Source organism: Pempheris klunzingeri, chromosome 6 (assembly GCF_042242105.1).
Source record: "Pempheris klunzingeri isolate RE-2024b chromosome 6, fPemKlu1.hap1, whole genome shotgun sequence".
Taxonomy (NCBI): Eukaryota; Metazoa; Chordata; class Actinopteri; order Acropomatiformes; family Pempheridae; genus Pempheris; species Pempheris klunzingeri.
Window position 1 is genome coordinate 11,055,919 of NC_092017.1, and position 26,456 is coordinate 11,082,374.

The 26,456-nt window shown below is 41.3% G+C and overlaps 1 protein-coding gene across 3 annotated transcripts; it reads right to left on the reverse strand.

The window, feature by feature from the left end:
• Positions 1-1,856: 1,856 nt before the first annotated feature.
• Positions 1,857-26,456, reverse strand: tcf3b (transcription factor 3b). 3 transcript variants are annotated; one of them, XM_070831803.1, is made up of 21 exons: positions 26,126-26,456; positions 23,049-23,145; positions 20,841-20,913; positions 15,495-15,568; positions 14,737-14,809; positions 14,184-14,224; positions 13,874-14,006; positions 12,929-12,975; positions 8,253-8,352; positions 8,053-8,153; positions 7,615-7,708; positions 7,409-7,467; positions 6,759-6,834; positions 6,094-6,155; positions 5,692-5,883; positions 4,592-4,700; positions 4,168-4,315; positions 3,808-3,861; positions 2,966-3,201; positions 2,700-2,851; positions 1,857-2,107 (listed from the first exon to the last, which is right to left on the reverse strand). In XM_070831803.1, the coding sequence occupies exons 2-20, from the start codon at positions 23,121-23,123 to the stop codon at positions 2,706-2,708; spliced, it is 1,893 nt and encodes a 630-aa protein (XP_070687904.1). In that variant the 5' UTR covers positions 23,124-23,145; positions 26,126-26,456; the 3' UTR covers positions 1,857-2,107; positions 2,700-2,705. The 3 variants fall into 3 exon arrangements, with proteins under 3 accessions (XP_070687904.1, XP_070687903.1, XP_070687902.1); XM_070831802.1 differs by having other exon boundaries at positions 4,592-4,703; XM_070831801.1 differs by having other exon boundaries at positions 4,592-4,703; positions 7,615-7,738.

Below are 26,456 nucleotides of genomic sequence, written 5' to 3' on the forward strand. Positions count from 1 at the left end.
GTTGGTAAAAAACTATTCACAACATGACATGACATGGGAATAACATCACAATAACACTGTTTTGTTCTCCATATAATCCATTACCTTACACCCAAATACCGACGTCTGCCTACAAAATAAACGTGCAGGCTACTGACAAGTCAGCTGCACACTGAGAGCCACTTTAGTGAAGGCAGACATTAGGGGAAAAAAAAAAAAAGGTGAAATGAAAACTACTATACTGTACTGAAAAAAGTAACCCAGGAACACAACTCTGAAAATGAAGGTGATCCACATTTGTATGGTAGCTACATTCAAAAACCAGTTGCATAATTACTGTTCGAGACAAAACTCTCTTCCCACATTTTTCCTCAGTGCCTCGCTGCTCAAGCAACACTTCAACAGGACTGTGGCACAACGCTGTCCACATACCCCCCAAATGGAAAGAAAAAAAAATTCATCTGGGTAGCTGATGATAAGTCTTACAACTAAAACTGGAATAAAGGATACACCAAACGCTGTCAACATCTTTCATCAGTCGACCCTTGTCCTCTGCCTTCCCGATTCAATTTTGAATTAATTTTTGAACAATTTTATTTAAATGTCAGATATCCCCTTATCAGCTCATCTACAATACACTCTAAACTTCAAACTAATATTGCCATTTATGTAAAAAATCTACAATGTATAGACTAACAAAAAATATATATTTTTATATATATTTAATTTTGAAAAATGAAACATATCAGAGTAATGTATGAAGTGAATTCACACTTTACACTTCTCTCAGTAAGAAACGTGAGAACAAACTTACTCAGGAGGAAGGTGAGGGGCTGTAATTCAGTGGGAATGCTCATTTAGGGAAACAAAATCCGCAGTTGTTTGTCTGTCTGTTGTTTGTTTGTCTGTTTCAAACAACTGCGAACGAGAGAGATCCCTCCATCAGGAGGAACCCAGATTTTTTTTCATCTTCTACAGAACATCAATTAAGGGGGGAAAAACTTGAGCTGTTTAGTCTGCTGCCATTGCCGGTAAACCATTTCAAGTAAGAGCACTAAGTGGTGCTGATCACTTAGCAAACGTCTCAAATGGCTTTTATGCGAGACTTTCAGGGACTGAAATGTACAACAGGTCAACATTTAACTTCCAGCCTAAACCTATACAACTGTGCTTTGTCTTGTCCACGTATGCTTTAAGTACATAAAGCAGTACAAAAACCCGAACGTATGACAAGGGATTACTGGAGTATCTCTAGACCTCGTGGTCAACAAATAGGAAGAACAGTTTTGTAGTTGACAGAATCTACAGCTTGGATAATTCATAACCTTCAAGAAAGGGGTCTTCTATTCCTCGTCTCCAGATGCCTTGTGGGATGAGACCAGGCTTCAGTCAGAGGCCGCCTCTAGGCAAGAGTTCCCATCTTTCATAAGCTGCTTTTGGACTGTCAAAACTTTAACCTTTCCCTTGTGGCCTTCCCCAAACATTTGCTGATGAGATCAAGGAGAGGTCACCGAATTTAGACAATTCAACTTCAACTATGGGCTTGGTTACATAACATATGTAAGACTGTACCATCACGCTGGGAATGACATACATTAAAAATAATTGCTCATACACATAAGCAATCCCTCACAATAAATGTTCCTCACATGTAAAGCAATTTGCTTAAATGTCAAATAGAAAACATGTAACAATTAGGCACAAATCCTTGATTCAATGTGTTTGTTTAGGTCTCCTTTCTTTCACAAGAGCACCTCTCGGCAGTGTGTGAAGTCCCAATTTGTGGCAGGACAAAAAGTACTCCGGTATTCCATCATCTTGTGGAAACCAAGAAGAAAAAAAAAAAAAAAAAAAAAAACTCTTACATGTATAAAACAAAGGAAAACTACAAAAAAAAAAAAAAAAAAGTTCTTCACATTTGAGCTTGTAGTCATGGTTGGGAGTGCGACAAACAGGCTGTGTCAGTTTTGGCAGTATGCATGTGTGTACGAGTGTGTGAATGTGCATCTTGAAACTTGAACGGACAATACACAGACATGTCCACATATACACACACACACTGAGAATAATGGGTGGAAGAAATCGGTTAAGGCCACATCCTCTGACAGCCAAGGAAACACCACCAGATCTGTAAAAAGGAAGGAGCACAAACAATACGCTTTAATATTTTTATATAACAAAGAAATCAAATAAATATTGAGGATAACACTGAACCCACCGACTCTTACAATCTAGTGCATTCCTTTATTGAAGTTATAAAACTTTTCATGAAAACGTTTGGCAGCATCTATGGTTTGCATTTTTTCCAGGAACAGCCAATCAATGTATTTACAGTTAGTAGCTACGTTTTTAATATAGTATATAGAGTCCCATGCTGGATTCAATTTGCCTTCACATGCATGAGGGATTCACAGGAAATTACTGCTCTTGCAAACCAAACATGCTCTAGCATTAAAAGCATTCAACTGGTGAGACATGGACTGGCTTTTATTTTGAAGCAATCGCAAGAAATGAAATGAAATGTCACACCGCCTGGGATTGAAAATAAAATAAAAATCATGTATTATGTAGTGATAAACTGCACTTGATGTTACCACCAGGAGCCATATCAACCAGTTCTGAAATCGTAAGGATCATAACTTGGAATATACCTGTGGGTGACAAATAGCTGTATCATACGTGGGGTTAATTACATAAGAAGCCGATCTTTTAAGGCCTACCTGGTGTTACATGTGGCCAACTGGGTTGTGGCCATCTCCTCCCATACTAGGATGGCCTCCTGAGAGCTGCATGGGTGCTTCACCCACCACCCCAGACACCTTCTCCTCCTCACGGCGTTTTAAACATGCTGCCTTGGGGTTAAGATTACGCTCTGACAGAGAAAGGAAAATAGAGACAGGCCTTCTCAATACAAAATAACAACACATTGTATAGAAGAGGTAAACATAGCTGCCTCTCATCCATGTTGAGCTGCTTGCAGACTGACCTCTGACTTGTTGTTCTAAATTGAGGATGACATTGACGGCTTGGTGCAGGATGAGAAGTTTGGTCTGAGGTTTGTCATGGCTGAGGTGCAGCTGGCACATCCTTCCAAGTTCCTTAAAAGCCTCGTTGATGTCCCGTACTCTGAGACGCTCGCGGGCGTTGTTGGCCACTCGCCGCTCCTTTTCACGCTCCAACTTCACCTCAGGGGGAAGGTCCTCATCATCTTCATCTTCTTGACTAGTTTACAAATGGTGATGAAAAGATGAAGCCACAGCCAAGACAATTCAAAACATACCATCAGACACGTTAGTGCTCATGCATGCAGCATTTAGCTGCTTTAAGTTTAGCATCAATAGCAGGGACTGTAAACCCACAGTGGAGCTTGTAGCAAATGGCTGCACTAAAAACAAAATGTGTGAAAAGTTAAATGGATACTATATAGAAGTGAAGCTGCATTTCCCACTACAGTTATCTCGCAGAAGTTGGACATGTTCACTTCTAACAGTATACTGCGCAATGTGTGCATCTTTTGCCGCAAATCATCGTTAAGAAACGAAGCTATACTGAGCTGCACCGTTTTGGTCTTGTGATTTGAGGTGTTGTATGATTTACTTTTGAAATGGAAAAACAAAACATTAGAAACTCCTAATAAATCCATACAAGTGGAAAACTCCTCTGCAGCATCTGAGTATATTGAAAGCCAGTGATGAATAATACAGTGCAGGTCATAAGTTTACTACTGTGATCCTGCCGATTAAAAGTCAGATTTTAGACATCAACTTCATGAACATGTGCTTCGAGTGAGCTCACAAAGCAAATTGATCCTCTTTTGGTGAAACTTACTCATCTTTCTGGTCTGAAAGGGCAGAGAGCATCTGGAGGGTCAACGCCTCCTTTCTGAAAACGCGACATGAAGGGAAGGGGGATTTCAACATTGTTTAATACCTAACATAGTCTGGGCAACCAGTGGGACACACAGGACAGCTGTGAGAAGAAGCTTTCAGCAAATTCTTCCAATATTAAACAGGTTCCTTTAGATTCTCATACTTGTAAATTGTGTCAAGAAATCCACCACCTTCATAAAGATAAAATCATTTGTACTATGGATTTGTGATTTAACCAAAATCAATGCCAGAGATTTTTTCATGCTGTTAAATTCATGTGTAAAGACTAGAAAACAGGGTTAAGTCCACTGTGGGCTACCTTGTTCGACTGCGTGGTAGCTTGGATTCCTTCTTTTCATCCTCAGACTTGTCTGCAACAGATGAGTTTTCGTCGTCCTCTTTGTCTTCTCTTTTGATGTCTGAGCTGCTGGAGGAGTGTGTGGAGCGGGCCATACCACCAGGGAGACCTAAGCAGAAACATGTGCAGAGGTTTAGTGTTTTTGAATATTATCCTTACATCTACAGACGAGATGAAGTACACTTGATCAATGTAGAAAGCTGATAAATTTAAGCAGACAGCAATGAAGAATACAACACTAGTGTTGCCACAAAACTGAATGTTTGATTTCAATACTCAGGTACTACCATGAGTCTACTAAGTACAAGACAAGCTATTGCGCAGCATCATTGAACAACAATTGACATGCTTTGTTGAAAGGACCACGGCATTTAGTCAAACTTACTGGTGAAGCCTTCCGGTTGGCCAACTGACGGTGTGGGTCCGGACGCGTGATGACCGTGCAGTAGAGTGCTGCTGGGAGGAAGGCCTGTGGGCTCCTCATGTTTCCCTCCCTGCTGATGAAGGTGGAGAGCCATGATGTGAATCTCAAGGACAGACATAACACAACTACACCCCAACAGACAGACTGCAAAAGGTTCCCCAGACCAAATTCTTAGGTCAAAGTAAGACAGAGCAACTACAGAGAAAAAAAAAAAAAAGTCCTCTACTTAATCATTCATGTTGCCAGTTGAAAACATGTTGTATACAGTTGCGCTCAAAATCATTCAACCCCAATTGCAAATTAAGTGTACTGGAAAAACTTTCAGCTGTGTTCATTGAACAACTCAAACAAGAACGATTGATATGGTGGGATATTGTGTTGAATTGGGAGAAACCACCTGTAATATTAGTTGTGTAGACTCATTTTAATTGTTCTTGTTTGAGCTGTTCATTGAACACAGCTGAAAGTTTGTACATTTTACTCATACATCAAATTTGCAAAGGGGGCTGAATAATCTTAAGTGCAACTGTACATGCAAAAACAGTTTATTCTAACTTGCACTTTTACTTTTGGCCAGCAGATGGCACAGATGATGTGTTTGCTTGAGAAAAAAAGAAATCAAAGTAATTTATCTTTTAAATCGTTTTTCTTGTTAAAAAAAAAAAAAAACAACAGAAAACCAATTTCTTCAAAAAGGCAATTTGGCAAACACATAAAAACAATATAAAATCAAGGTAACCAAATAAAGTTATCACACACACACACAAAGTGTAATATACATGTAACGGCTCTTGTATTACAACCTCAATACTGACAATTTCTTCGGCTATGGCGGATGAAATGAGCATGTACTTCCCCAAACACATCTCAGTCTCCACTACAACTGCATGAAAACAAACTCCTTGCAGAGAGGTTTCAGCAATCCTCCATGATATTATGTGCATGTGACAAAAATAACGAAAATCACAAGTGAGCATTTTTGCATCATGTTGTTGTCGTACGCTATCAAAAGGTCTTACACACACAAATGAAACCCAATTTGAGCAGAGTAGGTGACTCACCACAGCAGGATGTCTGTTGCTGAGGGCAAGGCTGGCATTGGGGAAGGCTGGGGAGAGGCCCCCGAGGCCCCCGTTGTGTACTGCGGACAGCAGACTGTGCATGTCGGAGTGGGCGCCCTCTAAGCCCTGGCCTACAGCATGGCTACGCAGTACATGGATGGCTTCCTCCAAACGGTCCTCCATTTTACTCTGCTATAGGAATACAAGATGCAAGCACTTAGGAGTCAATATGACAAACAAAAAGCTGCTTATGAATGCATCAAAACTATTTAATGATTACATCAGTGCATTTGTACTCAACTGTGCACCCAACTACAATAAGCCCATCATGGCTAGAAGAATATTATGGAAAGCTCCTGCCTCAAATTAACTTTAATGTAGCAGAGAAATGTTTTAACATACCAGTGCATGTGGTTGCCCTTCATAGTTGGGTGTGGTTGGTCTCTGCCACTGAGACTGAGCTCCTGCAGAGAGAAATATTGGGACAGTGTAAAGTGGTAGTTCTTAGCTTCACAGCAGATGGAGCTGCAGACACGTTTCTGTGCTCGAGAACATTACACATGCGGAGGATCATTTTTGCTCCAACAAGTTCAACTGATTCGTTTTTGTGTGCCAAAAACAAGGTTGCAATCAAACTAAACAAGTTTAATAAATTGCACTGATGTAGGTATTCTGTGGCTGTAATTGAAATATTATCCAAATTTGTGGTTGAGTGAGAGGAAAAAAAGCACAGGATAAAACCACATGAACGCAGTTTGCCAACCTTCTGATTGGCAAATTTTACTGAGCGGTCAGGTTGTTATCAAAGCAACGCAGCACATAACTGATTACAGTAAAATAAAGACGTTGTCTTTTAAAGACTAAATAATTAACAATTGATGAAATTGCAGATTTTTTTCATATTTATGTTTAGGACAACACAATTGGGTGTCTGGAGATTAACGCCTTTTACTGCCTTCAACTGCCTTCAACTGCCTCTGCATAACAGATTTAAACCTCAACATTTTGACTTTTCAGAAACAAGTAATAAAAATTAGACGCTTACATTATCTGTATGTGGACTGTACCTGCAATAGCCTGAGGAGATCCAGGAGTAGACGGAGCTGAGGAGAAGTTATTACTGTTGTGGTCCGATGGGTAAATCTGAAAGAATTGACCAAAACAGCCGTCATTATTTTCAGTGCAATTTAGTATGGTTCAAACTAGAGGCCAGAAAGGAAATTCACCACAGTATTTTTTTCCTAGGATACAATATTAGAGTTGCAGCAAATTAAATAAGAAATAATGCAGGAAGTTATTACTAATAATAATTATTTCAATACTACAATTAAACCTTGTTTTCTGAATGTAAATGCTTACTGTCAACCTGAATAAGTAGCACCACATATGAAACACAATGCATGATGTTTCAGAATACAAACATTATTACGCCTTTAAATTGCATTGTTTTGCCCTTATTGGGATGTGCCCTGTGGACAATCATCTGTTTTGGATCAGACCATGAACAACCAAACTATGCTAAACCACTGATGGAACGTTTTTGTCAGTGTCACCATCCTCAGTTGAATTTGCACTAATTTGTTCCTTCTTCACACAGACATTCAACATCACAGATTTTCATTTTGACGGCGAATAAAACTCCTGGGAAAATTACTGTAATTGTTTTAGTGCCCGGCACTAATTTAAAAAACCAACAACAAACAGAAAAGGAACTCACTGAGGCAAGAGCCTTTCCAATTTCATCTCCTGAACTGCCAGCTGTGGTGCCTCGGTTGGCTGCAGAGACAAAATAAATAATGTGAGTCGGATGACCCGTTAATTTGTTTTTGAGAGAAAAAAAAAAAAAAAAATCATCAAGTGACCATGGGAGTTGAATCAGACAGATGCTTCCAAGACTTCAAGTTCATTTTAAAAGTTCCCTACCCATGATTCCTTCTCCGTTGATGGCGGATGTGTGGTTGTAGGAGGTGGGGGCTGAGTGGAAGCCATTGACTTCGCTGCCGTGCAGAGGATAGTTCTGTGGGGACAGAGGCAGGGGTTGACGCTTCTGGAGAAGGGATACAAGTAGCTCCATAAGGCACAAACATCCCTCACAGAAATATATACTAATGTGATGAATGCATTTAGCTTCATGTAGGAAGTTTAAGGTTTATTTATTCAACCTCACATAGTAACTACAAATGTTAAATCATTTTATTATGTATCTCTGATATGTGGTTTTAAAAGTTGTTCCTTCAAGTTAACCACATTATTTCCTAACAAGCAGCATTAGAAGATATGAACCATTATAAAGAAAGCAAACAATGGACTGAAATGAAATTTAAAAAATAATGACCAGAGAGGCTAGAATGGGATACCCACCATCCTGTCTTGTGGGTTAATTGCAGAGAAGGAGCCTGGCTGTCCAATGTGAGGAGAGTTACCCAGCATGGCAGAGTAGCCAGAAGACGACCAGGGGTCTTCTGAGAGAAGCAGAGAGACATTTGTAAAAATGAAAAACACCTCCGCAAAATAGGATTGCAGAGAAAATTCACTCTTGTGATATTATGATTACAGGTTACCTTGCATATAGAAAGAGCCAGGGTAGACCGCTCCAGGCTTAGCACCAGGATATCCTCCATTGTCTCTGGCATACTCGTCACCAGATGTGGAAGCATACACCTAAACAAACACGCAGACAGTGAGCAACCGGACTGTGATTTCTACATTAACCACCATACACTTACAAAGATGGATGTTTTGTGTTTCTGAATTAAAATGTAAAAAAAAAAAAAAAGGATAACGTTGTCAAATGTAGCCCTTAGCATCATGAGAGACTAGTGCGGTATCAATCCACCCGATTCCTTGCTTTTGAAAGCCATGTAATTATACTAGCTTCAAGTGGCCACAAGATGGCAAGAGGGAGTCTGCCGGCTGAGGAGGCAGGCCGGCTCCTCGCCTGTGGAGGAGAACACAGCGGCCATGCCATGCTGGGCACAGCGACGGCTTGAATCCCAGTGCACAGTGAGCACTTCCTCTAGCTCCCAGGACCCCAGTGACATCGCACTGCCTGGCCTGCAGCCCCTCCCTGTAACACACTCAGTATCCACTCGCACACATACCAAGCATTCAGTGAGCCAACACACACACACACACACACTCCACTAGCAATACCCTAACACTAGCGCCATCACATTCTATATGGCAACAGAGGACAAAATACAGAAACTGTCAGCTCTGATGAAATTTTACATTTTACATTAGCAACTTAAAGAGTCCAATCACACATCCTTTCAACAAATTGCTAACAAAAATGAATGCTAGGCAGTCAATGACACACATCTCTGTGCTCCAAAGCCACAGACTAAAGACATGAGAAGCCCTCAGTTTCCCCGACACCATCGACCACCACTCACTCAGTGTTTTCCTCTCCTCCTCTGTAGTACATGGCAGATAGAGGAAGAGAGAAAGAGAATGAAGGCTATGCTGCAAAGAATGCTAATCCAGAGAAGGGATTTTTTCTGTAATTTGATTTAACAGGGAGAAGTGGAAAGGGAATGGAGAGATGCACTTCTAATTACAGAGCCATCTGCCTGTTCCTGGACCACATCCAACTCCACAGGCAGCTGGGCTGTGGAGAGGGAGCGAAGAGAGGGAGAGAGATGGGGGCTGGGATCCAGTCAGCAAGAGAGAGAGAGAGAGAGAGGGAGAGAGAGAGATTGCAGTGGGTAGGGGGTGGTAAAGGGGCAAGGGGGAGGATTGAGGGGAAAAAATGAAGGCCCTGATGATTTATGAAATGGGTAGAGAGATAAGGGGTGTTGAGGGGGGACAGGAGAAGGTAATCTAAATGACTTAAACAAAGCTTGATATGGCCAGGGGAGTGTGAAGGAAACAGGGGATTTAAAATGATCACGGTTAATTCAGGGGAAAACATGACGGAGATGGCTTCATTTAACAATAGGCTTTGAGTTGTTCTTTCACAGGGAACAATGTCGAGCGAATCCTGCTGCTCTACATGGGAACAGAGAACTACACAATGACTGGTGCTACTGGATAATTGTATTCTCAGGAAGAAAGGGGATTTCTAGAGTAAAATCCTCAACTAATAGGGGTTTAATGTAATTCAGGTTATGACCGTGTAAAGGTTGTTGCAAGGGGCGGGGAGTAGATGAAGATTAACATCAAACTAACCTCAAACTGCTTTATTCAACCGCAAGGGTTTTGAGATTAGACCAGTGGACAACTAGGGGGCAGAAGAGAAGTTCCTCCATGTTGTTTGATTGTTGCAGGTGAGAGGAGGTGAAGGTTCACAGGGTTAGGGCAGGGGTCTGGTGTACAAGTTTTGGTGGGTTAGAGAGGTCAGGGAGCTGGAGGGAAAATGAGAAATGGCTTTTCCAGTGCAGCAATTATTTGTCCATTTACTGATTTACAGCAACATGATTTAAGATACAAATGTAGATAGAGAAAAAAAACAACAGTACGTTGAAGGGGTGGTGAAGACAAGCAGGAAGGGAGGTAGTGTGGGAGGGAGGAAAGACCGCAGGATCATCATCGGCAGTCATTAATCTGGGCTCAGACACGGGGCTAAGAGGCCTCGCAAGCACCGTGCCTCACAACTGGGTCACTCACAGGGGGAGGCCCACCCAGGCCATCATGTGGTGAGGCGTAGGCAGAGGGCTGGGTGAAGTGGGGGAGGGGGGTTCACACACACACACACACAGACATCTCATCATTCGCACTAAAACCATGCGGCCATCGTTCACACTGTGGGGAATGACTGAGGTTCAGACAGTGAAAAAGAGGGGGCCTCAGCCAGACAGAGTGTTCCCACTCAATCTCTGTGATGTAGTCACCACAGCGAAGTGTGTTTACACACAGAGGTTTCAGCAGCCACTTAAACATGACAGCACCCACAGGTGGAGGGCAGCACCGGTGTCATTTTAAGGGACCAAAAAATGAGCCGAGCAGCAAGATTACCAACTCTGACCAGTCTCCATGCCGACTATTAACTGATCTAATATGAACCCATCTAATCAGTTCAGCTGACTACAGTAGTATCTGTATCTGTTGCATCTGTTGCAACTTTATTTCAAACCAAGATAAGTCAGAACACAACGCTTGACTTCATTTTCTGTCAGATTACGCATCCATGGCTCCGTGATTTGGACCTAGTCAGCCATAAAAATCTTGTGAATTTACTTCATCCATTCGTTCTAAAAAATATCAGCATAGTCATGCGGCAGTTTGGGGCAAACACATGGCTAATGTGCAGACATTTCACTCAAGAAACCTTACACCTTCTTAAAGTTTCAGAACATTAATAATATATGCATGTCTGTTCTTAGTAATATGCTCGCCAAGAGTGAAGTCAATGGGATGAACAGTTGTTTTGAGGACCAAAGGAGGCACAGTGATGAGTTCATGAGATCTATGGGACGTATTTATCGGTAGCGCATTAATACTGCCAAAAACACACAATGTCTATTAACTGTTACACCACAAACAGCATCCTGGATAGATTGTAGCAAACATTTCAAGCACCAGCAATGCAACTCTCAGAAACAACGCTTTTGTTCCCAGAAATAGCCTGGTCCCTAATAGCTAGCGGTCAGCCATTACTGGGCATTTTAAAAAGGGCTAGGTATAAAAGGTTAAGAAAAGGTGTATTTGGATGAGTAGTTCTCAAGAATATTGCAAGCAGTATTATCAGAGGCCAAACAAATTGAACACCCGCACTAGTATATTTAGATAAACTGTTAAATAACTTCTCTTAATCTTTCTATCCTCTGCCTGGTGGCTTGGGTACTTCGTCAAGGCTCGGTACTAAAACACAAGTGAGAAGATGCACAAGGTTCCATACAGAGTTTGTCTTTTAGGTCACTCCTGTCATCTGAGAGCTACAGTAGCATGAGGACTGGGTTCCAGAAATGTTTATGTAATGGCAGTATTTCATATTGATGATCCAGTGGCAGCTCAAGCAGCAAGACTGGGCTCTGATAGCAACAGCAAAGCAGAGTCAACTACCCAGCAGGGCCCTTCTGACTTGAAATACTGTATCATGTTTGCCATCTTACAAAGTCACGCATCTGTCAGTTCAGGACCATGAAGAAGTTGGTATTCAAATTGAGCAAAGGGCCTCTGACTCATCTTTGATCTACAGTAGCTGAGACTGTATGGAAGAACTGGCTGCTAACCAGCACGCATGACTCAAATTTAGCCAATGGAAATAAAATATAAATGGGAATATTGTGGGCAACTGCACTCTGATTCAATTATTTGCCAAGTAACTTTAAACTAATAGTGAGTGTCATTCAGTATATAGATATATATTTTATAATGTAATAGTGACTTGCGTTTCCAGTTATGTGCGGTTACCATAATGTGCGTCCACACACACACACACACACCAGCTGCATCAGCTGCAAGTAATTCTGGGCCCACTGACAAAATGTGACACTTGGTACAGTAAATCAAAGCATTATATGATACGTCGTACTGCTTGGAACTAGGATTGGGGTTTGATGGCACTCAGTTGACTCCAGATTCAAATCCCCTTGACAAATTGAAATCTGACCTATCCTTTAACAGTTTTAAAGGAATAATAGTAACAAATAACTAATAATCAGAAACTGAAAACCCAAGATTGATATTCAAATAAGTGAAAATTTGGCTACACAGCAAATTTGTAATCTGACTAGCCAAACAATTTCCAGGATGGTTCACACACTGTCCTTTGGTGGCGAGAAAAGATTTAACAGGAGATTGGTAAAACTCTGCTTTGAACCCTGAATAATTGAAACATCCAACCTATTTGGAAGCCTTGTTGCATTTGCTGCCTGAAACATGCATACCTTCATTACCTATATCCAGCATTTCCTTACAAATATATAATTCCTAATCTGGCCACTGAAGAAGGTAAATTACCAGACTTGACATAGTATTTCGAAATCCTATGAAATTGCTCGTCTACATGAGAACCAGACCATGAACACCACTTGAAACAACGTGAGTGTAGTGTAGAGACAACCCCAGTGATGTTTATTGGGGCCTGAGTTGCCTGACTGTCAAGCTAACTGAGAGTCTGACTGAGCAGAGGGTTTTCACCCCTGTCTGTCACAGAACTGCTCAAGCAGAGTAGAGAAAGCAGTGTGTACATGTGTCTGTGTATACTTAGTGTGTGTAGTGAGAAGGAGAGAGAGAGAGAGAGAGAGAGAGGAGTGGCTCTGAGCTGTGAAGGCGAGCAGAAATAAGCTCTCACCGAGGACGGCAGGCCAGGGGGTTTCCGAATCTTCTTTGGCTGGGTGTCTACATACAGGCAGGTGGAGACACAGAGAAAAGGTGAGAAGCAAAAACACAAATGAGGACTTAGCAAGGACACATTTACCAGCGTTATGTCCATTCAGGTGCAGCTTCTTTGTGTGCTCCAATTCCAACTGCAGGAAACAAAACACTGAACACACTGCAGCATGTGTGTGCTTGTGAATGTCCGTGTCTGTCAATGTGAATGAATGCTGCTGTGCATTCATCTGTATGTGGCTTTGTATAGATGTGATTTGTTCGATGTTGACAAATTACAACCCAAAAAAACAAAACAAAACCAAAATAAAACACATAATCAAACCTTGGTAAAAAACAAAAAAAAGTTAGATACATTAGAGTATTAGTTTTAGCTCTTCAACTAATTGCTACTCCGATCATTCAGTTCCTTGTTTAAAAAAAAAATCATTGACAACTATTTTGATAATCTTTTAAGACAATTCTTAAGCAAAAAAGGCCAAAAATTTACTCCTTCTGATGTCTCAAAAATCTATATTTTCTAGTTCTCTGAGCCATCAAAAACAATATCATTGGATTTTGGACTGTTTAAGACATCACATCACTGGGCTCTGGGAAACTGTGGTAAGACATTTTCCGCCCTTCTATAGACCAAACAATTAATTAAGGAATCTAGAAATTAATCAGCAGATTAATCTCAAATGAAAATCATTAGTTGCAGTTGTAGTTAATGGAATAAAAATTTAATTAAAAAAAAGAGGGGAAATGGTGGAACACGAAAGGTCCCACAACACAGAACCATGTCTCAAATCAAATCAAATTAAATCAACTTTATTGGCCAAGTTTGAATAGGCAAACAAGGAATTTGACTCGGTGAAGCTTGACTCTCTGTACAGTGAGGAAGTAAAGTCTCATCTAGTTATCTTACCTATGCCTCCATCGGGCGGCCTTCTCCTGGGGTTGTTGGGGTATGACGGGTAAAACTGGGAGCCAGATTTCAGGCCAGAGGGGGACATGGCATCTGGGCTAGGCATCGCTATGTCGCTAGGTAGAAAACCAGGCTAGGAGAAAAGAGACAACAGAAACAATGTTTTATTTTTAATACTTAGAGAAGTGTTTAACATTAAGAGACAAGTGAGAAAACAGGGCTTCCTTTAAACGGATACATTACATTAATTTAGCTTACACACACACACAACCTTACGGAGATTAAAGAAAGAAGCTAAGTGACAACATACCTGGCTTCCAAATGGAGGGTACGGTGGCCTCTCATTTTTACCTGCAAGATAAAAGTGAGGATTGTTTAAATGTTAATGCAAGTGCAACCTTTGGTATAAAAACATTACTGGGCAATGGTGTGTGTTAAAACAAATGAAAAGTAGGTTTTCTAAAGTACAAAAAGTCCAGAGATGCCCTCCCCTTTTTCAGTACGCTCAGCTGCATAAAGCCGCCTGCCAGACAAAACCCTAGGGAAGGCTTCTGCTTCAGTGCCCTAACATCCCCAACACTCAACGAATGAACGCAGGCGCGCGCACACACACGCACATGCATGGATGCAGACACATACACATTTTGCCACACAGAAAACAATTGGTCATAAAGTAAGCAAGACAGTTGATTATCAACTTGATTATCTTAAAATTGGAAAATGACGAGGCAACATTTCGTCTTGCACTGAGAAGTAAATGTATAGTCATTACGCTGAAGTGCTAAAAATGCTTGTCTAGTGATTTTCATGACATAAGTCACTTGTTAAAAACTATTTAAAGAAAACAAAAAAATAAAAATTACCTGTGATCCCTGAACTGATGAATGGAGAAGACAAGCCTTCGTGCTCACTGTAGTGGGATCCTTCAGCATAGCCCTGTGGGAACAGTGGTACACAAAACAACATGAGCAACCTTAAAAAAAGAATGGAAAATGTAAACAAAAATGTACAGGCTGTAACACTGGACATACAAAGTCACAGACCCACAGATTGAAACGATAACCACTCATCAAGTCCATCCCCATCTTGTTAGCGCACCTATATGGTTTAGTGGTTACCCTCCCTCTGCTTCTCTGTCTAACTAACAGGACCAATGCCAAACAAATCTGCATCAGCTCGAGGGATTCAAACCGACTTTCTTAATTATCAACTTGTGGTAATCAAAGCCTGCTGCATCCATTTCACCCCCTGTTCCTTGTATTTACACAGAGTTGTGCCAAGACAGTTACAGCGGATGTGAAGCTGCAATTACCAGTGGGCTTCCTCAGAGGTTCTGGGCTACCAGAGAGCTTGCCAATGCAGGATCCTGAGCCAAGGTTATTAGGTAGAAAGTAAAACTACCACTTCAAATCAAACATGGCACACGGCATGAAAAAGTACTAAGCTGTTATGGTGGTAGGGGGAGTGTGTGTGTGTGTGTGTGTGTGCGCTCATTTATGGAAGAGTGATTAATTTAACGTGTGAGTGTGTGACAATATCATGGCATCTGGTGTTAATGGTTGGGTCTCCAAACTTAAAATCATGTGCAACTCAAGAGTGTGCATGTGTATTTAGATCTTACCCGTCCTTGGCTGAAAGAGGGGCTGTTCTGTTCTGCCGATCCCCAAGAACCAGAGCCGCTGCGCTCATCTATTGCTGTAAAAACACATATTGTTAATACTGACAGGTAGTGAAACTAGCAAATTAGACCAAAGTAGACATGAAAGAATCAAAAAGCAGGATGGATTAATGTTGTGAACGATGTTAGTAATCTCAAAATTAGAGTATATAATCATCGTCAATGTGTTATTCCAGGTATGTAGAAATGCCCTGACGTTGGGAGTCATTTCAAGATAACCCGTGATGATGTTCTACTCTAAACCTTCAAGGTCCTAACATATTCATTGTAAGTGGTCACAATGGACTTGCACAAGCCAGGAGAGAGCATCGCTATTGATCAAGATGCAATGCAATGTTACACCATTTCTGGGGGAAAAAGAAAAACATACACAAAATGTTGCTCAGTGTGCCCATTAGTGTTTATTACGGTCACTGAATAGCAGAAAATTAACAACTCCCATCCCTAATGTAATCCAAGAGGATGAAATGTCATCTGAACCACATTTAAATTCCACTCAGACAATTTGACACATACAAGCACATAAAATAACACAAAACAAACATGAAACAATGTTTTAGGTAAAGAAAGGACCGATGTGTGGCACAAAGGAAAAATACAGCCAAAAGACTGGTGGAGCAGAAAACTCCAAAATACCCCCATCATCCCCTTCTCCCTGTCTTATGCACTAATGCTATCCAGGCTCTCTGGAGACACAAGCCTTAATTGCATGCTGATTTGCATAATTGTGCATATTAATGTGGTTTCCTTATGAATATTCATATTTCGTCTTTGATTTTTGCCTAATTAAAAAAATGTGTGAGAAAGCAAAAGAGAGCGAGCGGGTGGAAGGAGAAAGCAAGGGGACGCTAGAGAGAGAGAGACACGCACAAGAGGGAAGGCAGAGAGAGAGAGAGAGAGAGAGAGAGAGAGAGAGAGAGAGAGACAGAGAGAGAGAGAGAGGTCTGGGTGAGATCAGCAGCCTGGCTGACGAGCGAGAATGAGTGATGAGACTAACAGAGCGGTGCAAGCACCTACACACGCTGCGACAGCCGTGATCTATGGAGCTGATGCCAGTGGCATGGAGAATCAGGCAAGCAGGCAGGAGAGGGGACCTCAAAAGATCAGCCTCGCTCACTGTCACATCGGCCCTGCTGAAAGGCCACAGCACTAATAAAGCGCTGCACCACCGTCAACCATGTCCAATGGCACAGGATGCTGGTGATGGGCTTGCTGCTAAATAAAGATGACAGACTTTGTATGAAGATACTTCAGCCAAAGCTTGGTGCCAAGAAAAGTAATATGAAATTAGCAAGATAAAAACCCACTTTAGAAACATAGACAATAAGCTGTGCTTTAACTCAAACACCTCTTTTCCACTTCAAGACACTCTAGCCTCATCCAAATTGCTGGTAAACCACAAAGTATTTTTACATGTACTACACACTCAAAAACTGTAACAGGTAACCCACAAAATTACACATTATCGCCTTCCACAACAACCTGCACCGAGTAGGTCTACCAAGCCAACAAGTAGAGGTAAGAGAGTAACTTCATAATCTTCACAGCTATTTTCAATACACCACTCATCCGCCTATGAAGCCTCCATTTGGCCAGCGGGGGTGCAGAGGATAGAGTGAAAGCACGGCTGTGCAGGAGAAGTCTGACAACATTGTTTCACACTTACTGGAGTAATTAACTCGGAGGCAATTAAAACAAGGTGGAGAGCTGCTGAGGTGACACTGACGCTCAGCCAGCCAAGGAGAGCCCAGCTATGCCAGGAGAGAGATCTTTCTATTGTTGTTAATCTCTTGTCATGTGTAATCAACACAAACTGACCATCACCCCAGACAACCAAAATGACAGAATAATGCATATAAAGTTGAACTGAGCATCAAACTTTAAAAAAAAAAAAAAGGAAAAACACACAATTGGGGTCACATGGCTACTACATTTGAGAGGATAGTTTTTAGATCCTGGGTTTGTGGCTATTGTACAAGCAAGTAAGCGAGTTTTAAAGCCTAATTGTAAAAACAAGATATGTACCATTTAAGTTGGTCAGCGATGTACTCCTACATCAATTATTTTAGCCAGTTAAAATATTTTTAGCACTTCGTTTTAAACCAACCCTTCGCCTGTGACCTAAAAAAAATGTTTTCAGAACAATTTAAGAGTCTGCATTCCCAATGAAATTTCAGGACAAACACAGATCTGCCCAATCTGGGCTTTATTTCATCCTCATTTCATCACATACTTCACTCTTGAGCTTTTCATTTCTCTGGTTGCCTTGGAGTGCTGCTGTCCAACACATACCAAAACAAACAAAAAAAAACCCAAAGCTCTCTCAACACAGTTCTTAGCTACTGTGGATGCCTTTTAATTAGCTGCACTAGTTATCATGACATACAATAGTCAATGTGATAGTTACAAAGCATTGCTCACACACCTTATGTACTATGACATCTCAGTTCTCTGCATTTTGATTAGAAGCAGAAAATAAGCTTTAATCATGGATAACAACAAAAACAGGGTTTTGTATCACATTGTTAATACAATATGATGAAACCATTCCAATATATTAGATTACAAATATTGGCGGATTTGTTAAAATGTTTCCAGTCTGTACGGACGTTTGCACATTTTTTTTTGATGCCAACTGTGAGAAAAAGCGGATGCTGCGCTAAATTTAAAAGGCAATTACCATTAAATGCTTAATGTCAGTGTGCCCTCTCTATGCAGTTTATACTCACAGGACAATGAAGATTATCTGAAGATAGCATTAGAGTACTTGAGCCCAGTAGCTCAAGTTAACTAACGAATCTAATAGCAAAATCTATGCCCCCGTCATACAATGGAAAGGGGCTACAGAGAGCTCAAAGTGAAGTAAGTGATGAATAGTTGAACAGTCACAATTGGCATGATGAGAAAACAAGATAAAGATTGAAAACACACTGAACTATCAACTAATTGGGACATCACATAAGAAATGTAAAAGACAGGGGTTTGGAATGAAAACAGGTTGTCTGGACATATATCACATCCATCCAGATTTTGGCATGGCTAGTGCAAATGTACTTCCAGTGAAAGTCACATGGCAAGACAAATACTGATTCACAACCAGAACCCAGAAAAATATTTATTTTCTGAGCCACAAAGCCTTCTCACGGCTGCAGGCTCTGAAAACATCTAATTTATTTGAAGAAGGAAGCCACTCTCCTTCGAGATTTCCTCTTTCTGAGGGCTAAGATTTTCCAACTACAACCCATCAATGCACAGTGAAAATACACAACACAATACTGCAGGCACATGCAGGTAGAAAACAGAGTGCAAAAGTCAAACACATAGCTAGTGAGCTAGCTACTGAGCAGCACCACATGTGTAAATTCACAATGCCGTTTGTTGTGATCTAAGGGAAGCGAGCCTGTCGCGTCCCATGTATTTGTGTGTGTGTGTATGTATGTGTGTGTGTGTTTGACGGGGGTTGGAGACGTTGCCAGCAGCTGCAGAGGTGACAGAGGGGACGCCTGCCTGAAGGCTTGTGGGCTTGGCCAGCTCCCACCACACACCGTCACACTTGGCCTCCCCTACTTCTCAAACATCCCACACTTCTTTCCAATCCTCTTCTCTTCCCACTCCACTCCACACGACACACCCTTCCCCACACACACACACACACACACACTCTGGCCACTGAGGAAGGGAGAAGGACGCCTAATGCAATTAGCACCCCTCTGAGCACTTTTGTGTTGATGAATAGAGGTGGTCTGGTGGGCCACTAGGCTGCTCGCTGCTGTTCCCGCGCTGCTGGGTCTCTGAATATACAAGCCGCCTAGGTGACGTCATAGATGGACATTTCTCTTAAATGGCCATCATTTCTATAATAAATAGGCTTCCTGGCCCACAGCCATGTTGTATTTTGAGATAATAAGCAATCTTTTGGAGTGTGTTTCAAATGAATGTCTTTTTGATAAATGCAGCCATTATCAACTTTTTTTTTTTTTTTTTTTTTTTAAAAGGGAAAAAGAATGGAAATCATGCACACCTAATCTTCCAGTTTTCTTCCTCACACATAAAATCCGTAAACACGAGTTTCAATCCTCATATTGACAGACTGTGTACTATGTACTACTTTGTGTTATACCATGACACAGATCTACGAGAACCTCCTGGGCTGGAATTCACCGATGTTAGCATTTTGACTCCCAAGTGCTATTAGAGGGTACCTGTAGATCTCCCAAAGTTAAATGGGACAGCTTGAAGTATCGCATTAAAATGGGTGTCAATGACGGAGGGCCACACTTTAGGACATGAGGAGGGGGGGAAGGAATTAACTCCTCACTGCTTAGTAATTGCCTGCTGTAATAGAAACAAACAGAATCCTGCCTTCCACAGGCTGATCCCTCTATTCAACACGCTCTCTCTTCCACTCTGGCCACTCACTGCATGCTGGGCCAGTTTAAGAGGCTGTGAGCTGGGGGTGAGGCACATTGTCTCGGACTCAAGCCATTTCCTGCAGATCAGTGGGGGTAAGAGCCCTGTGCTGTGTTGGGGGAGGAGTGTTTTACACTTCAGGGTGGGGGAGTCGTTTCAAGTCCATAAGCCCCTTTTTTTGCCTTTGTTCCTCAGTGGCCAAGTTCTCACTCTGGGGAACACTGGGGAGTGTGACGCGATTTCACACGCCAGATTGGCAGGGTGACAGAGGAACGAAAGTAACACGACTTACTAATAACATTCAGGAAGAGAGAAAATCTCACTCAAAGACTTCAGGTGCTTGAGGGGGTTGCCTACTGCTACTTTGCACTTAAAAAAACAGTTGAAAAAAGACATAAGAAGCTCGAAAAGGTGATCATGTAGATGTTAAAACTCATGTAGGGATATTAATAAATCTGCACAGTTTCAATTCTTTGTACAAAAAGATGAAATATCCTGAGCCAGTTGTGATTTAACCTACAGCAATTCTGTTTCTCAAAGAGGTGTCAATGCTACACTTAAAATACTTTATGATTTTGAAGTTTTATGCAACCTTTGAAGTTCTTGCTCCTCTCTTCCAGAAAATGTAAAATGAAGGCATGTTGATTTGGACTCCATTTTTGAATTTAATGAGACTGTTTAAGATTATAGATGCAATGTTAAAGTAATGTTTTGTCGCTTTGCTACAGCTTTGTCAGTTAAAAATAAAATGGAGTATGTTGCATCAACAAAATGATACAAAAATGAAAACAAACATTCACAAACACATAAAGTACAGATAAAGCAGCAACACTGCTTTGAGATTTAGTGTGGGTTTCCTTATCAGGCTTAAAAGCTTACCTGATCCACCAAACTGACTGCTGGCGAGTGTCATTGTCCTGTTCTTCCCATTGGCTACTGGAGGAGCAAACATCTACAAGACAAAAGAGGACAGATACTGTAACTAACAAAGCAAAGGGTGGCACACTTCTCACATCCTATTACCATTAATAAATAACATCACCAACACATGTTGTTCAGTTATTGTCCGTAACCCCCACCCCCACCCCCACGCAGGCATTTTCCCCTTACTGGATCAGTCTAAAGTGAGTGTAAACTATTTAAAAACATGTGAATTCACCAGTGACTTGCTGGTAAAAACCATCTAACTACAAATGTTGTTGAGGTCTACATTTGGAAAACACCACTTTTCACAAATAAGTAATCCCTCCATTTTATTCTAAAAAAGCACAGAGATAAAGCTTCCCTGAAACAAATACACCACATCTTGAAATTAAACCCCTCACACACACACACACACATTTTCATGTTCTTTCATTTTCTGCAGCACCAACTTTTGAAACACTGATGAGACCATTGGTTTTGTCACCGCGCCACTGTGGGCTTTACCATGAGGCTCTAGTGTGGTCTAAATGTCTGCAATGTGGCATCTCAGTCACGTAGCTAAACTCTACAGTACAAGTCAAACCTTTTAGTAACTAGGACACCATAACACAATCTGCCACAACTGCATAGGCTCCCTCTCCCTCTTTTCTTATTTAAACAGGATAGATCTATTGGTCCAACAACTGATTTGGACACCATCTTTGTTTCAGTTACATTTGGTCGCTGATATTTCAAACATTTTTTGTTTTTCTTTATTCCATGTCCAATCTGACATGCATTTCCTCTGACTAGCCAGAAAATAAACAAAGAGGGGTAAATTTGTTTGTATATTGTTCGACAGTTTCTCACCCAATTATCAATGTCATATTTAGACTGAACATCTGCTGATACAAATTGGCAGCTGATCAATCTGAGCTTTTCTAACACGAACCCAACTGCCTAATGAGAACCTCCCACAAACCCCCTTCACAACACAGTGTTTTTCTTTCATGGGGTACTGTTTCCTTTAAATACCAATGGTGTGGCAGCAAATAGGACTACATTAACAAAACAGCTGACTGAATCCCACGTCATTATAAAGGAGCTCCACCGACAATACTCGTACACAGCAACAATTTTAAAAAGATATTTTTTTAAAAATCACTAAAAAAAAAAAATAAATAAAGCTAGTACTGATGTTCCCCAGAGTTACACATCACAAGATGTCAATGACTCCTGCAATGACATACACTTCAGTATTAATCAACTGAACTCTGTCAAAAGGAACCTCACGGGACATTAAGTCTGCTGACAAATATTCATTGGGAGTCACCGTTTGGAATTACCTGTTGTGCCCCATATATAACAATTATCCAGAGCTGGCAATTTAGCCAAACCAGTTTTTCCAATTTATTTAGGAGAAAAAAAACTATCACAGCACCATTGGGCTTATGAGATGTTTATGTCAGCATAAAGCTCAACAAAAGCTTCACAACAAAATGAAGCACAGGTAAATAAAAGCGGAACAGAGTACCTCTATCCACTTTGTAGATAATGTCTGGAGGATACCTCTGAAAGCATCTCTGAAAATGTCTTCCTAAATACTAACAATATGGCAAAAAGCAGCACAGAAGCTGTTTGCTTGAACCATCTCATACATACATACATACATATTTTCCCCTCAGATTCTGTTTACAAGATGAACTGGGGTGAAAGTGTTTCCACAGTCTCCTGCAGTTGTTTCTGATTCACCATTTACATTTTACAGAGGACACCAGTTCATTGTGGTAAGGATCCACTTCCTTGTTGCTGTACCTCTGCATCCCCTACATAATTAAATAGCCTATATTTAAAACCTGAATTCATTTTCACCAGTCACCCTGAGGTATATCAGTGTTTTACTTTGATGTAATCAGCACTACATCTGCCTGCCACAAATAAAGGATGACAATATCTAGAGCTGGCACAACCTATTGTTTTAAAAAGAGAAAAACATAGCCAAACTTATGTTGCAGATTTAGACAAATTAGGCTTCCATCTGATTTCCCTCTTCACCCCTTTCCCCCCCTTCTCTCATTCAGACATACCCACACCTGTATCACACTCTCTTTAGCTCTTCCTCCCAATGCCACCCACCCACCTCTGCCACCCAGAACCACCCAGACTGCTCTCCAACTCTCTTACCGCGCTGAAATCCAGGAGGTCGTTGAGTTCCTTGTCAGTTCCCACTGCAGCCATTCTTTGCTGCTGTTCGTTCATACCCTTCAGTCTCTAATAAACCCTATGAGAGAAATTTGCAGATACAGGATTTTAATGGCACTATTAAGCACAAAGAGAGGTTACATGTAGCTCTTGAAAAAACAGAGGATGATGGTAATGAATGATTCAAACTAATCTACCTTTGCTATATCACAACCCTAAGAGATTATTCATATTGGCAAGTTGTTTGTCTCCCATAACATGCCAGCAAAAAAAAAAAAAAAAAAGCCCAACAACTCTCTTATTACCACAGCATCAAATGTGTGTGCGCAATTCAAAAATGTCCATCACTATATCAAAATATATATCAAGGTGAAATATAAAAACCAATCATCATGTATGAAGTCTCAGCTGGCCAAATCATCCAGCTGAAATAACCACCTCTCTGAAATACACACCAACGAGGGAAAACAGACAACATCAGGCTACTTAACACTACACGCTTTAGCCAGGTTTACTTAAAAATGCTAATTTCAGCCCGACACTGCCGTCTCACCCAAATGAGAGAGACACTGGCATGGAAAGATGAATACTCTGCCCTTAGTCAAATCACAACCAAGTAATGACTTAAAAATTGTCTTTCATTTTACGCAACCCTGGCAAATAACACAACCATATGTCGATCACTGCTACATAAAAGAGAATGTAATACATTTACAATTACAGACATAATTAGGACTATTGCTAGCCCAAGGAAATAGGGGTGAAAGGCAGAGCTAATGACTGTATGCAAACACGTCATTACCAAATTACCATATGTCAACTCAGAAAGAACCTTGTCAAATGACACAGGGAGCATGAATACTGGATTTACCCTGTGTTTTGCATTCCAACGCAAGCCCAAGGCCGCTCTCTGATGCCGAGCGGTGGTTCTGCAAGCCTTACAGGGAACTAGTGGTAACGGGAGCGAATGGAGGAATAGAGGCACTTGGACACCAACAGGTGGTGTGCTTTTACAGCCTCTTTTGTAAGGGTATAAATTGATGCAATCAAAAAACAAAAACAACAAAATAGGTGGACGTTTTAGAGGAAATACAAGTTGTAAAATGTAAACAAGTGGAACAAAGGGAATACTCAAGTTTAGGTCAGGAAATGAAAATATAAATAAGGAATGACGTGAAAGCAAAACCAAAGTATCAAATGTAATAAATCATTTTCTACGTGTATGAAAATAACACAAGTCACTTCAGGGGAGACAAACAGTGCAGTCCAAGTCTAATGAACTCAGGCGAGCAGAACTAATGTAACCTTGAGACAAGGAAAGAAAGTGCACACACACACACACACACACACACACACCCCACATCGCCCTAAGTGTAAACAGGCTGGGAACATGGCTGTCATTGCTTTTCCAAACTTTTGGATAAGATGGCCAATCAGGGACAAAATAGGTCACACACACACACACACACGCACACACCACTAACATAAACGTAACATTTGCAAATAATATTTAACCACCGAGTTAAATGGAGTGGAGCACATGGGGGGGCCTTAATGTAACAAAATGGCATCTTCAGCCACTGCTGGATCAATATTTGAGGCAAGCAGATTAGGGGTCTTTGTCACCCCACACAAGGCAGAGGAGGCAGGTCACTCTCCACAAAGAGCCTGCACTTCCACTGTGAAACAAACCACGGAGCTAAACAGATGCTCTACACTAGAGACTCTGTGCTTAATATAAATGAATAACAGCAGCTTTTTTTCCAGCCATGGTTTTCAAACACAATAAAAAGGGTCAAACTATGTTTCAAACAAACATGTAATTACTTGAGGAGAACTGTTGTTGACGTGAAAAGAGAATGTAATTTTTTTTCACCATAATTTCCTCTAGCATTGGTTGTACATGTTTTTTCTTATTGTTAATAGTCCTGTCAGATGTTAAAATAAAAGCCAAGTAAGTAACCATAACATGTGTTTGTGTCAGTGCTATTACTAAGGGAGAAACAGGGGACGCCGTGCAGAGCAGAAAAGCACATTCAACTGTTGATTCAAATACTGTCCAAAAGAAACGCATCCAAATGTCCTGTTCATGACACACATCATCATAGCTAATAACCAGGATGGGCCAAATAGTTCACAACAATGACAGTAAACATCTAGGGCCCCACAGGATGCAGGCTGTACATTATTTGATCATCTCCGCTAGGCCACATCCAGGGCCAAGCCACTGCTGACAACTAACCCATTCACCATTTATTTTGAACTATGTTGACACCATCACCAAGGCGAACAAAACCAGAGGCTCCTGCTGGGTCCATTAAACAAAACGTGCGTGGAAACAAGCGCAGAAAGCAGGAGGACTGGAGCAATGCTGCAAACTTCACGGCTACAAACACGGAGCTCTCTTTCTTTCACATATTAGGGTTCAAGTCGTGCATTATGAGGGAGTTCAGCGGAGGAGACGGTGGGGGTGGGAGCAGGAGGAATTTCCTGCCAAATGTGCAATAAAATAAAGTCTAGCTGGTGGCCAGACACTTCCATAAAGGAGTGCTTTTAAAAGGGCTGCCAAACGGGTTTTATGGAAAGTTTGTTTCTGGCTTGCACGGAAAATACATGTAGGCCCGCGACACAAAGTTTAGCTAAAATGCTCGGCGACGCTACACAAGGTGAAGATTTCACATTTCCACACACACTAGCTTAAGGGCTAGCGGCGGACACACACACACACACACACACACACGTATACACACACACACACACACACACACACACACACACACAGGGCGAAAAACAAAATGAGGCTTGAGAGGCAGCACCAACATTTAATTTAAGTCGCAGAACAAAGGAGTAATTTCCTCTCCTGTCCGTGGTCGATGCGGAGACCATCACACACACACTCGGCTCGCCGCCTCAAACCAGACAAAAACTTACATCCCCGCTTTAACCACACATTCCCGAAAACTTTTCGAAAAATTGCAGGCGTCAAAATAGGTGTCAGTGAAACCCGTCGAAATCATGCAACTTCCCCCGAAAGATGAAGCCAAAGAAGGTGTTTTTACCTCTGCTCTCCAAGCGTCTGATATCCAGCGGTAAAAAGAAAAGCGGAGACTCGCAAGGAGAAAAACATAAAACTTCAAGAGAATTTCGACCTCAGTGCATGAAACGCATTGGAGCACCGTGGATGTCTTTTCCTTTTGTCCCGGTGAGCCTGTTTCTCACACAGAGCCCACGTGTTTGCTTCAATGTAACAAGTCTGTGTGCAAACAAATCTATTATAGTAACTAATCTCGCGTCCTCCTTTTTTTGTTGTTACAACTGAGATGATTTCATTCTTCTCGTAGACATCTTCACCACCTCCGTCCACATTGTCAGACGCAACACCGTATCCCT